The sequence below is a fragment of the Sceloporus occidentalis genome, unplaced genomic scaffold (genome assembly GCF_023333645.1).
Source record: "Sceloporus occidentalis isolate IW3139 unplaced genomic scaffold, rSceOcc1.0.p SCAF_6, whole genome shotgun sequence".
Taxonomy (NCBI): domain Eukaryota; kingdom Metazoa; phylum Chordata; class Lepidosauria; order Squamata; family Phrynosomatidae; genus Sceloporus; species Sceloporus occidentalis.
In genome coordinates this window covers 22,963,579-22,982,099 of record NW_028316986.1, presented here as the reverse complement: position 1 = coordinate 22,982,099, position 18,521 = coordinate 22,963,579, and the positions used below count along the sequence as shown (strand labels likewise).

General features: G+C 38.4%; 1 protein-coding gene across 3 annotated transcripts in view; it reads right to left on the bottom strand.

Moving 5' to 3' along the window:
- LOC149310496 (zinc finger CCCH domain-containing protein 6-like) overlaps positions 1 to 18,521 on the bottom strand; it is a 43,444-nt gene that overhangs the window by 11,697 nt on the left and 13,226 nt on the right. For 2 of the 3 annotated variants that reach the window (XM_089529070.1, XM_089529072.1), the window contains exons 2-9: positions 17,850 to 18,033; positions 16,425 to 16,544; positions 13,357 to 13,591; positions 11,731 to 11,837; positions 10,984 to 11,100; positions 8,841 to 8,952; positions 5,506 to 5,615; positions 991 to 1,244 (exon numbers count right to left, since the gene is read on the bottom strand). In XM_089529070.1, coding sequence (XP_089385196.1) covers positions 991 to 1,244; positions 5,506 to 5,615; positions 8,841 to 8,952; positions 10,984 to 11,100; positions 11,731 to 11,837; positions 13,357 to 13,591; positions 16,425 to 16,544; positions 17,850 to 18,033 — 1,239 coding nt within the window. Of the gene's footprint in view, positions 1 to 990; positions 1,245 to 5,505; positions 5,616 to 8,840; positions 8,953 to 10,983; positions 11,101 to 11,730; positions 11,838 to 13,356; positions 13,592 to 14,193; positions 14,654 to 16,424; positions 16,545 to 17,849; positions 18,034 to 18,521 lie in introns of those variants that run through there. The other variant, XM_089529073.1, reaches the window with a different exon arrangement.

Below are 18,521 nucleotides of genomic sequence, written 5' to 3'. Positions count from 1 at the left end.
CCAAGTTATTTTAGTACATCCTAGAAAAGAAACTATTCTATGATCTGTAGTTTTATTGATTGTTGTTTTCTGAACACCAAGCCATTGCTCAGCATAAACCACAAATTATTTTGGCATCTTCTCTGTACAGGAGAAGACAGAATGAGTACAAATTGCAATGGGGAAAACACATTACGACAGACCCCCAACAGTAAATTCTCACCACAGTTTGTAAGGGATGTTACAGAAATGTTTTGTTTAGAGGATTTAAAATGGATTCGAGTATCTATGTAATTTTCTTAAAAGCATTATCAACAAAATGTAATTATATTTTAAATGTACTGTCAAGTCAAATTTTAGACCCAAACATACAGGTTACTAAATTCCATGTTACTAAAGTGACAGCTCATTCAGGGATTCTATATCTAAATAAGGTTATACGCATATTTTAATGTCATTTTCCTAAAGGTTTAAAGCAGTCATATCACGGTTGTGGTTACTGCTGTACCTGCTAGCTTAGCTGCCCAAACTGCAGCTGTCCACTACCATGCTATACTGAAGGGCCATTGCACTTTCTTTTGTATTTTGAAAAGACAAAGAAAACAAGTGCAAGTGATACTGAGTCCTTGGAGGGGAAAACACATTTCTGTGCTGTACTGGTTAAATGTGTACCCATTTTCCTCCTGGTGTAAAAACAGTTTTTCACGTATGGTTCTCTGCTATGGAAAATGAGGAAGGAGAAGGAATAGGGGGCAGAGAGCAATGAGTTGCACTCAGCAGGGCAATGGAGCAGAGGTTGAGCAAACAGTCCTTAACACTTTTATTCAAAGATACAGCTATGTTAGTCTGTAGAATCTGTATTTAGAGACTAACTGAAAGAAAGAAGGTGGCAGCATAAGCTTTCAGTGTTACAAGTTCTCTCTACATACTAACACTTTTATTATAAGCTTGTCAGAATACAATCAATGTTCTGAACTTCTTTCATGCTTCTTGCTTTAGTCTAATACTTACGTTTTTCCAATTTTGTGTGCTAAATCCACTGTTGGCTTCACAACTATTTCAAAGAGAGATGGAATTTTTTTGAATTCACCAGAGGGATCCTGACAATTTTCTACATCTTCCTCAGTAAATGAATATGGTTCTGGTGGAGTTGGCAAAAGTCCAACTCCTGGAGGTGGTTTAGGAAGAGGAACTATTCCACGCTTCCTAAGTTCTTCCACTTCTTTCTCATCATCATTTTGTGGCTCCTCATCATTATTTAAAACCTACAGCACACAGGTTAAAAAAATTAACTTTTAAGTTACACAAATTTCCATTTTCTAACATTTTAGTGGCCATTATATAATGCCACCACATATTTACTTAATGGGATTCTGACTTCCCTGATCCATAAGATTCAGTATAGAATAGAAACCAGGTTTAGAGTAAAATACACATGCCGTACTCCAGTTAATCTCACCATTATTTGAAAATGCCTTCCAAAACCTTTCCTAGTTTATGAAAACAGTATATCCTAAACTTATATATCAAAACAGATCACAACCCAATGTTCAAACTCTTGTTACTAAAAATGGTCAACTCACTGGCAGAGATCCACAAAAGAAGGGGATCTCTTAACAGAGAGCAATCATTTAATTGGTTTAATACATGGATTAGGTTTAATCTCATCGACCACCGTCACAATGGCAAGAAAGGTTCTTTCAACAGGTAGGTTAGTGAGTGAAATGAGCTCAATACCAAATTCTTTTGAACATGGAGTTAGAGAGGTAAGGCAATTAACCCACCCTTCCCCCAAATTCTGCTGAAGCATGAGGTTTGCTTCAGCTCTGCAGTTGTTAAGACACATAACCATAACAGGTTTCTGCCATCCTTTTCCAGCACACAGTTGGAGACATGGAAATGAGACAAACGTGTTTGCCTCTGTACCTAATGGGTGTAGAGCAGCAGAGCTAACTTCACTCTTTCATTTCAGGGATAGATGGGAGAACCTAAGGCATAGAAACGTCTACTGGGCACCAAGACAGAGCAAGCCAATTCAGTTCCTGCTAGTCACGCACAGAGGCATAACAAGATAACATGTTCCATTCTATTCTCAAGTGCTCAGCTGGTAGTAGGAGGCCTGAAGTGCATGGTCTTGCTTTATGCCCGATAGGGTCTCTCAGATAAGAATGTTCTCACAATACAGAGGTGAAATAAGCTTCTGCCCAACCTACAGTTCTCCCTTTAGATGGGAGAAACTGTCTCCCAACTCCTCCCTTCGCATGTTTTAGGGTCAGAGATAGAAAAAGGTTTTTGGCTAATCTCTTCCTATGTTTCAGGGATGCACATTGATGTCAGGCATAATAACCAAGGTCACTAATAATAATCTAGTGGCAAAACATTTTGGCTGAACAGTAAGGGCACAATATTGTTACACAACAGTTCGAGGGGAAGGGAGACAATATTAAGGAAGGCGAAAGGGATGGCGAAAATAGTCAAAATGACACAGAGGAAACAAGGCAAACAGTGCAAGGGCCCAACAGTGGGAGGCAAAAAAACTTGCACAGGCAGCAAGTAAAAGGGAACCATGGTCTGCGATGTCTCTACACTAATGCACAGAGCATGGGAAATAAGCAAGATGAACTCGAACTCCTAGTACAACAAAGCAAATATGATATAATAGGCATCACTGAAACCTGGTGGGATGAGTCTCATGATTGGAATGTGGAAATAGAGGGGTATAACCTTATTAAGAGAAATAGGCCAAACAGGAAAGGAGGAGGAATAGCACTATATGTCAGAGATATTTACACCAGTGAAGAGATCCAGGACATCAATCCTGGAAGCCAGGTGGAGAGCATCTGGATAAGAATTAAAGGGGAGGGAAACAACAAGGATGTTACGGTGGGAGTCTACTACAGACCCCCAAGTCAGACTGAGGAATTGGATGATATCTTTCTAGAACAGATGACCACACAGTCAAAAAAGAGAGATGTAGTAGTGATGGGCGACTTCAACTATCCTGATATTTGCTGGAAGTCAAACTCAGCAAAATCCTCAAGGCCTAGCAAATTCCTCACTTGCCTGGAAGACAATTTCATGGTCCAAAAGGTGGAAGAGGCAACAAGGGGGTCAGCTATTTTAGATTTGATCCTAACCAACAAGGATGACTTGGTTAATGGGGTGCAAGTGGTGGGATCATTAGGTGGAAGTGACCATGTTCTCCTGGAGTTTGTAATACAGTGGAAAGGAGAAGTCAGGCATAGTCAGACACGCATCCTAGACTTTAGGAGAGCGAATTTCAGTAAACTTAGAGAAGTATTGAGGGCAATTCCATGGTCAGAAATACTAAAAGATAAAGGAGTTCAGGATGGATGGGAGTTTCTCAAAAGAGAGATACTGAAGGCACAATTTCAAACAGTTCCAGTGAGAAAGAAAAACGGGAGATGTCTCAAGAAACCAGGATGGATGACTAACGAACTTTCAACTGAGCTGAGTTTGAAACGGAACATGTATAAGAAATGGAAAAAGGTGGAAATCACAAAAAAGGAATTCAAAGAAATAGCAGGCATGTGTAGGGGTAAAGTCAGAAAAGCTACAGCGCAGAATGAACTCAGGCTTGCTAGAGAGGTTAAGAACAATAAAAAGGGCTTTTTTGGATATGTCCGCAGCAAAAGGAAGAAGAAGGAAACGGTAGGGTCACTGCGTGGAGAAGATGGCAAAATGCTAACAGAAGACAGAGAAAAGGCTGAATTACTCAACACCTTCTTTGCCTCAGTCTTCTCAGAAAATGCAAAGGGTGCTCAACCTGAGGATAATGGAGCAGAGGACAGAATAGGGGCATTTCAGCACAGAATAAGTAAAGAGATAGTAGAGGAACACCTTATTAATCTAAATGAATTTAAGTCTCCGGGACCAGATGAACTCCATCCAAGGGTATTAAAAGAACTGGCAAATGTAATATCGGAGCCATTGGCAATAATCTTTGAAAACTCCTGGAGAACAGGAGAGATCCCAGCCAACTGGAGGAGGGCAAACGTTGTCCCCATCTTCAAAAAGGGGAAAAAAGAGGATCCCAACAATTATCGTCCAGTTAGTCTGACATCAATACCAGGAAAGATTCTGGAGCAGATCATTAAACAGAGAGTCTGTGAACATCTAGAAGGCAATGCCATAATCATAAAAAGTCAACATGGGTTTCAGAGAAACAAGTCATGCCAGACAAACCTAATCTCTTTCTTTGATAAAATTACCAGCTTGGTAGATGAAGGGAATGCTGTGGATATAGTATATCTTGATTTCAGTAAGGCCTTTGACAAGGTTTCCCATGACATTCTTGCAAACAAGCTTGTAAAATGTGGGCTAGACAAAGGAACTGTTACATGGATCTGTAATTGGTTGACCGGCCGAACCCAAAGGGTGCTCAACAATGGCTCCTTTTCATCCTGGAGAGAAGTGACCAGTGGGGTCCCACAGGGCTCTGTCCTGGGCCCAGTGCTATTCAACATCTTTATCAATGACCTGGATGACAGAATTGGGAGCATACTTATCAAATTTGCAGATGACACCAAATTAGGGGGAATAGCTAATACCCCAGAGGACAGGATCAAGATTCAAAATGACCTGAATAGACTAGAAAGCTGGGCCAAAGCTAACAAAATGAAATTCAACACAGAGAAATGTAAGGTATTGCACTTAGGGCGGAAAAATAAAATGCACAGATATAGGATGGGTGACACCTGGCTGAATGAAACTACGTGTGAAAGGGATCTAGGAGTCCAAGTAGACCACAAGTTGAACATGAGTGAACAGTGTGATGCGGCAGCTAAAAAGGCCAATGCCATTTTAGGCTGCATCAATAGAAGTATAGTGTCTAGATCAAGAGAAGTAATAGTGCCACTGTATTCTGCTTTGGTCAGGCCCCACCTAGAATATTGTGTCCAGTTCTGGGCGCCACAATTCAGAAAGGACATTGAGAAACTGGAGCGTGTCCAAAGGAGGGCGACAAAAATGGTGAAGGGTCTGGAAACCATGTCCTATGAGGAACGACTTAGGGAGCTGGGGATGTTTAGCCTGGAGAAAAGAAGGTTAAGAGGTGATATGATAGCCCTGTTTAAATATTTGAAAGGATGTCATTGAAGAGGGAGCAAGCTTGTTTTCTGCTGCTCCAGAGAACAGGACCCGGAACAATGGATGCAAGCTACAGGAAAAGAGATTCCACCTCAACATTAGGAGGAACTTCCTGACAGTAAGGGCTGTTCGACAGTGGAATGCACTCCCTCGGAGGGTGATAGAGTCTCCTTCCTTGGAGGTCTTTAAACAGAGGCTGGATGGCCATCTGTCAGGGATGCTTTGAATTGGATTTCCTGCATGGCAGGGGGTTGGACTGGATGGCCCTAGTGGTCTCTTCCAACTCTACGATTCTATGATTCTATGTATAATCATCTATAAACATACCAAGATTTCTTGGAAAATCTAGTTAAAACTGTTTTTTCATTTTTGAAAAAAAAACTATGAGATTACAGTGACAGAAGGAGAATAACTCACCTTATCAAGTAGTTCTTTTGACTCTTTAGTTAGTGGGTCATGTGAAAACTTACACTTATCCCCATGGTAGCACTTGGCTCCTGTATGATAGAACTTGCAAGGGAATTCATGTGAGCCAATATTAAGGACTCTAACAAGTACATGTTTTCTAATAACATTGCTGGTACATCCCCCATTTTGACAGGAACAGTAAGGTGGAATGAACTACACTGAAAGGAGCCTGTGAAACTGTTCACACTGACGTCGAAGGCTTTCATGGCCAGCATTCATAGTTTTTTGTGGGTTTTTCAGGTTATGTGGCCATGTTCTAGAAGAGTTTATTCCTGACGTTTCGCCGGCATCTGTGGCTGGCATCTTCAGAGAATGCTGACCTGGAAGAGAGTGGGTATATATATACTGTGTGATCATGGGTAAGGAGGAGTGATTCCCATGTTAATCTGTGTATTGTTCTGTTGTTGATGGCTGGGCCTCAGGATAGGAGGATATGAAAAGAAGATTAGTGTCTGTTAATTGGTGATCACTGTCTGCTGGGAAGGATCAGAGGGTTTCCCAGCAGACAAAGATCACCAATTAACAGACACTAATCCTCTTTTCATATATTATTATTATTATTATTAATATTATTATTAGCTTCATTTATAAAGCGCCGTAGATGTATACGGCGCTGTACAAAAACCAAATAAAATCAAGAATATATAAAAAGCCTGCCTATGGCATACAATCTAGAAGTTAAAACAACAGGTTAGAAACATCATAAGAAAACAAGTTAAAACAGCAAGTATCAAATATTGAGCCAAGCATCAAAACAACCAGGTCACAATCATATTATTATTAATCCTCCCACCCTGAGGCGGCCATCAACAACAGAACAATACACAGATTAACATGGGAATCACTCCTCCTTACCCAGGATCACAGTGAGAAGATCCATCTCCTGACTCTGAAGGAGGAGCATGCCTCTTTTTAAAAGAGGATTTTGAGCCTGGGCCTGTCTCCTTGGGTCTAGCCTTGTCCTTGTCGGAGGACTTTGGCTTAGAACCCACTCGGTTGGAGCTGTGCCTCTTGTCGGACTTTGCTGCAGTAGCACTTGGCTTGGTGCAGGGCTTCAGCTTACAGCCCGCTCCGTCGGTGCTGTGCCTCTTGTCGGACTTATCGGCAGTGGCGCTTGGCTTGGTGGAGGAGCTCCAGGCCACAGTGGCACTAGGCTTGGTGACGGATTTAGAGCTGTGGGCCACAGAATTGGCATCCACCGATGTCGACATCGAAGCCGCGGGTGCGGAACCTGGCCGGTCGGCCTCCTACAGCTTCAGAATCCTTTGGTAAATGGCCATAATGAGTCTGGAGTCCCGGTTTTTCCTCACCTGAGGGGTAAGGGACTTGCAAAGAACACACGCCCTGGAATCGTGGTTCTTGCCCAGGCAAAGGAGGCAGGAGGAGTGAGGATCCTGGATGGGGATCTTACCACTGCAAACATCACATTTTTTGAAGGGTGCTGGAGACATCCTTAACAGAATCGAGATCCGAGAGAAAAGTCAGAGATGCGCCAAATGGTCAACAATACATGGGGGATTCAGAAGGAGAGTGGTCAAATAACGGTCCGTAGTCAAGTCCAGTGAACAAGATCAATATCAGCGAGTGAAGTTCACCAAGCAGCTAACGCGACCAAAAGAAGGAACTGGGGAAAGAGCGGGAACAGTAGCGGAGCTACTGCCAAAAAGTTGCAAAGTAAACTTTGCCCAGTGATTCCAGAAGTTTCCGAGCAGCACTGCGCAGGTGCAGTACAACCCATTTGTATGATTCGCAGAGACCACGAAGAAATATACCCACTCTCTTCCAGGTCAGCATTCTCTGAAGATGCCAGCAAAACTTTAGGAATAAACTCTTCTAGAACATGGCCACATAGCCTGAAATCCCACAAAAAACTATGTTTAAACTGACGTTCAAGGGATGACAGTCACTGGGGGTTTGATCAATGGGGTCCTTAAGAGAGTTCTTTTTAAAGAATTCATGCTAAGTTAACCATTTGGATACAATTTTCCCTTCCATAAATGTATTCCTTATTTTAAACAAGTACATAACACCATTTCATCTCAGAGGATTTTACATCAATGTTAAAATAACATTAATAATACAGATTTAAATATGAAATATACATTTTTCTAAATGGCTGTGCAAACAAAAAGATTTTGATCTGGCATAAAAAAACCATACAGTGTTAGGCTGAGGGGAACTTCCTGTGGTACAGCATTCCAAAGCAAGCCACCACTGAGAAAGTCTTGTCTTTTGTAGCTAAGGCTATTTCTTTCAATTACTGTCATTCTCCATAGAGGAAACAAAAACAGGTCCTTCCCTCCAACCTTTGTTTTCAGCCACTGCTGCTTCCAGAAAAGGTCTAGCAGGAAAAGTGTGGGGTGGGGGAAAAGAACATTCCTTTCCTGCCCTTTCCCTAAATTTCCTTTATCAACTTTTACATAAGATGTAACAGCAGCAACAAAAATCCACTTTCCTTTCTTCAATGCTTTCCTTCAATTTTTGAGAGCTTGTCTACATGAATAAAATACTCCTCATTCCAACCGAACAGACTGCGATCTGGCACATGTGATTCAAATGAATGTGGGCTATTTGCCACGAGGGAGGTGTCTCCCAAAAATTCCACTAAGAAAGGACTCACAAAGTATCTGAGAGGATGAGCATTATTGAATGTGTAACCATCTGTCCGCTTCACAAGGCTGCACATTTTCAGCATTGGGAAGGCGAATAGTTACAAATTTGCACAGGAAAGTGAAGACAATTAAAAGTTGATAGGAATGTGTGAAAATCGGCAGCAATTCGCATAATCCATTATGTGTAGACCAGCCCTGAGAAAATGAAGGATAGCTTTCCTCCCTTTTTGTTGGGCTTTTAGAATAACCAACAGAACCAAGATGGTACTTTCACTTTCTACAAAAACTAAATACAACAGCAGAAAGCCTTAAATATTCCAGGTTCCCCAATTTGCCATAAAAAGTAGGAAAGGGAAGATATTAACCACAAATAAAAGGTTTGGTTCAAGACAACACTGTGGTTCCTTGTATTATAATTTTAAGAGAAGAAGCAAGTCCAAGGAAAAAGCACAGATTTTTATATTTTTAATAACAATCAATGGATTAAAGGTGAAATACTTCCTTTAACATTTGCATGGCTATGAATTCCTCAAATCCCTATAAGAAAAGGGCCTATCTGGTGTTCTGCAAATATCAGTTTATATTACATGTATATTACTACTAACTAATACTACTAAAAATTATTCAACATGAAAGTCACACTATTGCTGGAATTATTTTGTAAAAGGATATTATGCATATAAATGCAATTTTCCCCTTTGGAACAATAACCCTGTATATAAAATTTGCAGATTTCCTTTTTCTTTTCTATTTCTGCATCGTGATCAAATTTACATTGGTCTCCCTGTGGAAATAAAAAGAGAGGTTATTAGTTCCAAATGTGGAATTCTTCCATTTCAAACTGAATATTTATTGATAATACTATAGATTCTGATTCAGCATCATCCCGTTTTCTTCTGTTGGCATTGCTGAAAATTAAAAATTAACTGAACTAACAAATCAACAAAAGTCACAAAGGGAAGAAGCCTACTGTAGGGACCTCCATTTATACCACGACTATGGTACAAAATGTGGACACTCCTATTTGGCATACCACTATAATATCAAAGTTACTACCACCCTTGAATAACTGCATGTGTCTGAACTCACTCATTCGAATAGCACTATTATAGTGTTTTCAGAGGTATGTATGTATATCACAAGAATAAGTTATTACACAGAAGTTCAACAGGCAGTTAAAGATCACTTGGTGTACAGAAACTTACGTTTGCATAATTTCGATTCCTCATTGTTACTGCTAATTATTTAATTCTTCCAAAATACTAATTTAACATATTTTTCTACAGGCTGAATATCCCTTACCCAGAATTCAGAAATCCTAAATATTCCAAAATCCAATATTGCCCATATGGATAGCTGAGACAGTGACACCTTTGTTTTCTGATGGTTCACAAACTTTGCTTCATGCACAAAATTATTATGTACAAAATTTCCTTTGGGCTATGTGTGTAAGGTGTATATGAAACATAAGTGAATTTCATGTTTAGACTTAGACTACATCTCTGTGATATCTTATTACTGGTATGTATAATATATGCAAATATTCCAAAATCTGAAAAATCTGAAATCCAAAACATTTCTGGTCTCAGATAAGGGAACCTCAACCTGTAGTTCTTTCCGTATTTCATCATAATTTGTTTTAACTGACCCAAAATACAGTGCGCCCGTGTGCCATATGTGGCTTTAACCTTACACGGAAGGTTAAGCTGCGGGAGATATAACGGTGTGTGTGCTTGTGGTGCATGCAGCATGCAGGAATGCTCCCCATTAAAACAAATGGGGTTTCAGCATACTTGTTTTCCCCCATATGCAGGGGTGGGTGGGTTCCAGAACAGATCCCCCATGTATGGGGAGGGCTCACAGTACAAATTTTTACTCCTTCACTTTCTTGTCTCTAATTCCTATCACTGACTGTAACTAATTCCTAGCTCTCATATCTCACTAGTTTACACACCAGCCTTTTTAAAATTCTGTGTAAAATGTTCATATAATCATCGGTCACCCCAATATTCCATGCTCTCGCCTCTTCCCAAGATATCATTTACCTTATATCATATACAAAAATTGCATACATAACCATACTTTACCTTAATTTAATACAACATTTAAAAAAACCAAAGGAGTCCAGAACATCACAGTAATGTTTTATGAACAGATTCTATTTGTACTCAGGAAATTCTTCTTTCCTCCCCCTCCACAGGCCCCTAGCCACTGCCCCCCAATCTCTTCTGGAGAGTCAACACAATGCTTCAGACTCAGAGTAAACTTTGAAGGTGTGCAGGAGGAAAGGAAAATAGCTCTCCAGTTCCTCTGAGAGACAAAATTTCACATCCTATCATCCAAAGTGTAATATAAAACTATTATTTCTATTGTAATACAAATACTGCAGTTGTTCAGAATTTATTTTCAGACTCTAGTTTTCAGCTGTAACTGTTGGACAGAGCTGGTAGCCAAGAGAGTTGCAAACTAACACAGCAGTGACGCAACACTACGTAAGAAGATATGTATATAGCATCAGACTATCAGAACAAACATGCTAATATAAGCCACCCAAACTTGTTGAAAATGACACAGTTACTTCAAATTCTATACTGTTCTTGTTAAGTATTAAATATGAAAGTCTACACCAGTTTTTAGAACTACTGTAGCTATACATAATTTTGACTTTTCTTGTAGTTCTGTAAGTAGTTTTCTCTAGTATTTTTTTATACTGAGCTTATTAAAAAATAGTTATGAGAAAATCTTGTGTTGGCAGTGAGAAAATTGCAATAAAAATAATTTAACCCAGTTTCAAAAAGAGAGATTATATGTTCACCTTAATACACCGTGCCTCTAGGAAATATTTACAAATTTGTTTTCCTTTGTGTTCCACAGTATGCTGGTTTATGAATGCCTGACTCATAGTTGGCCATTTCTTCACAGGCCTTATTTCCTATAAAAACAAATATCTTGTTTTAATGTGCTGCTCCATCAAATATCACTAGAAAGTGAAACACTTATAACATTCATAGATTAAAATCAATGATTAACTAAGCTTCCCATAACATTTAAAGCCAAACAAATATATATATGGTCACTGATCTAGCTGAGACTTGCACACAGTTGTATAGGAGATCTATGTTTCTTTATGAGGAAGCAAACAAGATTATATTGGCATATATAATAAAGGCTGAAGACAAAGGCTCTTCATATTTAACATTGGTGATGAATAAGAGGATTGACAATTTAGCCACTCAAGTCAAACTATAGTTTTACTGCTGCTGACTAACTTCAGTAACACTGGTTATTAATTTCATTCTGCTAATTCAGCTGCTCAGCACTACTTTTCCAGATTACAAAATTGGTCTATCCTTTCCTACATCTTAGCTTCATAAAATGTTTGTCTCATAATGCATATTGTGCATAAGCTGCACAATCCAAGCCATTTACTCCAGCCATCATACTGACAGCCTATCTATTCTAACTTTTATAAAGTCAAGTCTTTCCACTGAATACTTCCACAGAAATATAAATAAAAATTCCAAGTATGAAGACAAGAGAATCCATTTTCCATTTCATTTACCTCTTCGAGTCCTTTATTTATCCCTCTTCCCCTTCCACGATCTTTACGCTTCTTTAGGATGCCACGCCCTCGGCCAATAATGTAACTATTGCCAGTTTGTCCAACACCTTAACAACATACACACAACACCACATATTTCTTATCATTGGGAGCATAAAGATTATGTTCTGTAAAAGCAACAATATACATATATTCTATGCGTTTACAATAGTGGATGGGAAGGTCTCTTCTCGCACTCCATTTCAGAGTTGAAATTCTTTTTGAAGCAATTTCTGAGAATACAAAATAGCAAATTGTTCCCAATCCCCCTGAGACTTTTTAGAATGTGTTATGATTAAATAAATACAGTTCTTTAAAATCATATATATAGTTGCAGAAACAAAACATTTTGAAACTCAGGTAGAGAACTTATACATTTTATCACGTGTTTTTATTTCATCTGAATAATGGCTGGCCCCTCTGATCAGTAACCACTTAGTTACATATCATAAAATATTGCATTAAGTGATATGATGCCTGAAGAACTGGCCTTCTTCCTACTGAGAATTGTCTTCAAAAACTGTGTGTTTTGTAATTGCTATTACCATTCTTTATTTCTGTTTTAACTTATTTTTATTTAATGTAACTGAATGCACACAAGCCTTGGTCTTCCAGAATAAAAGGCAAAGAGGATTGTTAATTCACGTAGAAACTTTAAGTAACCTGATTATTAAAAGTTTTCATTACATTTTTAAAATAATTTAAATGTATTATCACAGTTGGTTTTTAAAATAATTTTAATTGATTTACAACAATTGACTACAATGGGCCCACCATATCAGCAGGCTAGCCATCCACGGACTTGAAAGTCTGCAGATCTCCCTGCCCGATTATTGTCAATGGTGGCACATGCATGTAGCTGCACCGACACAACTGCACAAACTTACTGTTGTCCAAATTGTATAATGTTTTATATCCTTGTTGTAACCCGCTTTGATCTCCTTTGGAAAAGTGGGCTATAAATAAACAGTATTACAGTCAGCCCTTCTTATACACGGATTTTTTATACACGGATTTAAGCATACACGGTTTGAAAATGTTACAAAAAAGTATAAATTTACCTTGATTTTCCATTTTTTATAAGGGACACCATTTTGCTATGTCATTATAGTTAATGGGACTTGAGCATACACGGATTTTGTTATACATGGGAGATCTTGGAACCAAACCCCAACGTATAACAAGGGTCTACTGTATTATTATTATTAACTTTACCGCCCACTGGCTATAATGGAGCTTGAGCATGAAGGTTTTTACTCATCCCGGGTGGGGAATCTGGGATCTTAACTTTAGTGTTTAGTTTTATGTCTTTGCTTTTTAGGATCTGGTCTAATTTGTTCGTAGATTCCCTTCCCAGCCTGACTCTTCTTCTAATTTCTTCAGTACAATCTCCATTCTGATCAACGACTAGTCCAAGGTATGGGAAATCTTTATATATTTCAATTTCCTCATTGTCTACATTGAAGTTATTAACTCCTCTATGGTCATTAATTTTTTTCCTTAATGTTTATACAAACATCAGGCATTAGGATAAATTGTCAAAAGGTTCTCAGCTTATGGAGCAGGTGGGCAGAGAACAATCCTTACCTTTTTGAATCCCTTTCATTCCTTGTTTTTTCATTTCTTTTGAAACTGGATCTTCTAAATCAGTATTTGAAGTCTCTTTAGCTTGTCTATATTGTTTTAGCTGGTCGGCAAAATCCTCTTTTTCATCCTCATTGTAGCCAAAGTCATCGCTATAACTATCATAGTCTTTGTTTTTTGATTTTTTGTTATAGGGTGTCTTCTGTAAAGAGGTATACTTCCCAGAAATATACCCATGCTGCAAGAAAGAAAATGACAGTCAGAAGCATATCAGGATACAAATTGATATACTAATCAACAGCAGATGCAGTTTACTTAGAGATATTGAACAGGAAAAACAAGTGCCCTACACCAGTTTTTACTATTGTGACTTTAAATAAAATATTAAATGTAATGTTGTGCCTGTATACTTTTCTATCCTGAATGAGAATCATTCATTGCCAGTCACAGAAATATGTATTGGTGGTGCAAATCAAAATAGTAGAGAGATGCCTTCAATGTTTATTCACTCACAGAAGGACTGACAATTGTAAAGAAAACAGATCTGTTCATCTTGCTATGGGTACTGTGTTTTCCAATCTAACTAAGATTTCTGGCATCGCAGGTTTCACATCCTACTATTCTAGGAGAAACATTAATTCTGGGTCTCAAAAAACTGTAAAATAAAGTGGCTGAAAAGCTGGAATAGGTCACTGTTGCTTTTTCCCCCCAAAAGCAACCTATAAATCGCACAAATGGCTGAACTAGAAAGAATTCACTAGTAGCGGTGTGGTGTTAAGCCAACTGTAAATATACAAGTACTAAAACTGGATGAAAAGAGAAATAATATTTTATACCCACCATCTACATATACACACAGCAGCTCTAATTCCTTCTAACAGGTGTCAGTCCAACAACAGCTTGTTTTGCAACCTTATTTTATTGATTTTGCTATAGTGCTTGTTGCAATTGAACTGCAGGGCATCAAGAAATAAAGAAAACAATCTAATAGAGGACTGACATAATTTTATTCAAGATTCAAGTTTCAACCTGCAACAGACACCATAAAAATGAAAGTATGAGCAGGCCGACCTCTCAGATCATCAGGAGAGCCCCTTCTCTCAGTTTCCCACCATTGCAAGCACAGCTAGTGGGGACATGTATGGGGGCCTTCTCAACAGCTCTCTCTCCTACTTTCTGAAACTTCTATCCTAGGGAGGCCAGAATCAGCAGGCTAAAACCTTTTTATCCAGACAGTCTTTTAAAACAGAAAGTTTTTAAAGAACGAACTAGTTTTAATAGGACTGTTTTCTGATCTTTTATCTTTCAAATTGCATTTTATTGTTTTAATGGGTCATGTATTCTAATACAGTTAATATTTTAATTCTATTTTAACGCTCACTTTTTGCATGTTTTCAATTGTATTGTTATTCTAAATTTCAAGCCACTGTGAGTCCCAATTTAAAGGAAAAAGCGGGATATAAATAAATGTAACAACAGTAATAAAAGCACAGACAGAGTTCAATATGCTCTATTAAAGGGAAGGCAAGTAGTATCCAAAATGAAATGTTAAATTAACCCAGTTATCTCCAAAAGCCCTGACTTTTTAATATCCTGAATTTATGCAAATTAGTCATTTTTTAAAACCAAAAACTGAATAATTAAAAACAACCAGGAAATTAAGTACCTTTGGTACTTACAGAGATGGCTACAAAGCTAGATGAAAGCTGAAGGCTTTTAAGGATGTGACTATATTAAAATTAGTAACACTAACAAGATAGTGCTTCTAAATTGTCTGGAAAAATTTCCTCTATGCTGGATTCTCTCTTTAAGAATTAACTACTTGAATTTACCTGCAAACCATTCATGTGATTATTGCAACCATTCAATAAAAGTTACTACCTTCACCAAAAAGAGACTTTCATTTTGACAGCATCTCCAATTTTAAATTTTAATATAAGGAATATTCTGTATATTAAACTATATGAAATCATACTCCAGCTAATAGTTTATAGTGACTTTATAAGACAAGTATAAATGAAATTGTGTGAATAGTGATACTGACACTGATCTTATCACCAAGCAAGTGTTGGTACTAATGAAGAGGAAACAAATATTACCCTCCCTTTTTGCAGTACAACAATAAGAGGGCCTCAGATTGAATTACACTGGTACCCCGGGATACGAACGCGCCGCGATACGAAAATCCCGGGATACGAAAAAAAAAACTTTAATTAATTATTTCCGGGTTACGAAGGTTTACCCGGGTTGCGAAAAAAAGCCGGCGCTATTTTAAATGGAGCCGCGGCGGAGCCGCGGCTTTTCCCCATTAGCGCCTATGGGGATTCGGCTAACGAAAGTCCCCCGGGTTACGAAAATGGCGCCGGAACGAATTAATTTCGTAACCCGGGGGACGAGTGTACTTTGGAAAATAAGCACTTTTTATGTTTGGAAGATATTCAATTGAATCACTTGTATGTCTTCTCACTTTAACGTATAACAAATCTTCATACAAAACATGATACTTCTGTCCTGTAACTAATCTCCTTGTTAATGAAGTTCTGAAGATCCTTCTGACACAGGTACACAGAGCAACAAAACCTGAAACTATAAACACCTCCACAGCAATCAAAGGTAAATTTAATTGAGTAATGTACTTCTAATTCCACTGTACTTTACTGTTAACAAATCTTCCACAAGCAATAAGAAAGCCAAGGTATTAGTGAAACCCAAAGTATTATCAATTACCTTTGCGGCAACTGGAAGATACATGGAAGTCTTCAACATTGAGATGAACAGGACAGATAGAAACTGCTTCATTCTGTCCAGAAATTTTGCTATCTAGTTAAAAAGGAAAATGTTGGTCCCTTTGCCTATACACCTTGTATCAATTTCACAAAAGTGGGAGCAAATCAAGAAAACACAGTTATATACCGTTTGATACAAGGAACATGGTGAAATAGCATATACCTAAGTAACTCAACATAGGTCTAGAATGAAAAGCTTTTTAAATTTTTCAGAAAAAGATGTTATAATATGAGATAGAATCATTTATATTTAAATCATAAATGAGGTCAGATTGGAAGATATACCTGAAATGAAGAGTCATATTCTCTGTAGAAACTGCTTCCTTTCTTATGGGGCCTTTCTGAACGTTCAGCTTCAGAATCAATGCTATAATCAGAACTATCATCACTAGAAGGGGAGTTGTGCTGAAAAGCAAGAAGTTTCATTTGTATAATGTAGGTATATGGATCACTTATAGAGTGCACCTTAAATGCTACAAACAATTAGAGTTGGGGGGAAAAGTAGATCATAGGTCAAGAGTGTACAACTCAGCTCAAATCAAATCAACACAAAGATCAATACACTGCCAATGTAATAATTAAAGTAGGTTGTACTTCAGCTGTATGCATATACTGCACTTCTAGAGTACCTCATGACACACAATCAAGCTTGCCTCAATATGTCATACTACCATTGTGTATATGTATATGGTGGGTCACATGGTGTAATGTAAGGTATTGTATGTCAAGTGTAAAACAATTAAAAATTAATAAAAAAATACTACCATCATTTATATCCTCTTTTTTCCAAGACTGAGACTCAAGGCCCAGCTCACATGTAATGCTAGGAAAGCAGAAAGCAGCATGCAATCACTTAGTGAGCTGGCCTGCTCAGACCCAAAACAGATGGGCCAAAAGAAGGGACTTCCAGCCACTTCAGGGGTGTGGTGTTCAAATGATGCACAGCCCCAAAGTGGCCAGAAGCTGCTCCGAGGCCACAGTAAGTGGGGACATAATCTGCTCCTGCCTGTGACTAACTTGGGAGTGTGGTGGCGGGCCACTTTGGGAGTGGGCTGTGTGGTCACCACAGTCCTGGCCTAACTGCGGCTAAAGCAGCCTCTGGCTGCTCCTTCTAAACCATGTGCTCCGACCCTCAGCAACTGGTTGTCTGTGGGAAACCTCATCATCCCAATATTTCATCTTAAGTAAACGCTTACAAATGTAGCAATAGCAAGTAATATCTATATCGCTTATCAGTGCACTTAAGCAGTCCCTAAGCAGTTTATAATGTGTAAGCTAGTTGCCCCCAACAAGTTGAGCACTCATTTTAGTGCCCTATGGAAAGATGCCAGGCTGAGTGGACATTGGAAGTCCTGGGACTGAACTCACAATCTTGTGGCGGTGAATGGCTGCAGTATAGTCATTTAAGCACTGTACCACTAGGGCTCCTTCCCAAAGTATCAGAATTACAGCGTGCCCCTTACATCCACAGGATGGTCAATGGGAAGCAGGATAGTCAATGGGCAGCAATGTGTGCACAGCTGTGTTGGCGTGGCAGTATGCATACACCACCACTGGCAATAATGGAGCAGGGTGATCTGCAGATGGTCACATCCACAGCTGGCTAGCCCACTGATCTGGTGAGCCCAACCATATTTTACACTGGTCTGAGTAAAGAAAAATAATCACCGAGTACAGAAATTGCACAGAACACAGATGCAAAATTCTAACCTTGTGTTTTTCCCGTCTTCTCCTTTTTGATTTTTTCTTCTCTTTCTCTTTTTTGCGCTTCTTTCGGGATTTTCTATGTGTTTTTTCATTTTTCTGTTTATCTTCAGTTTTTGCATCTTGTTCATCCTTATCTTCTTCAAACCCAGTATCATCTATTTCGCCATCCTCAAGTTCACCATCCTCTCTGTTTCACAAATATATAACTTGGACTCAGTATAAAATTGGAAAATTAAAAAAGAGTGACAAGAGTAAAAGATATAATTACCTAGATAGCCAACAACCAAAATGATTACCTAAATACAAAGTTCACCCCACAAAGCTAAATAGCTCTGTAGTCCTTTGCATTTTTCTGTCTCTTGAAAGGCAATACAGAGTTTAACATTATATATGTAGATTTAATAATATCTCAACGTCATTTTGAAATTTCACATTCCACTGTAAAACTATGAATTAATAAAGCTCCAAAATATACCAAACACTATTAGTAAGTAAACAAATATTTAATAATTACAAAATTCTAAATGATAGGAAATTGTAAGTTAGCCATTTAATAGTATGGATAAAAACAATTAAAAAGTAAAAATGGGACATTTCAATATAAATTAAATTTTTCAAAACTGTTTCTGAGATAGTTTTGTGAGACATTTTGCCTTTTCTGTCAAAGAACTGTGG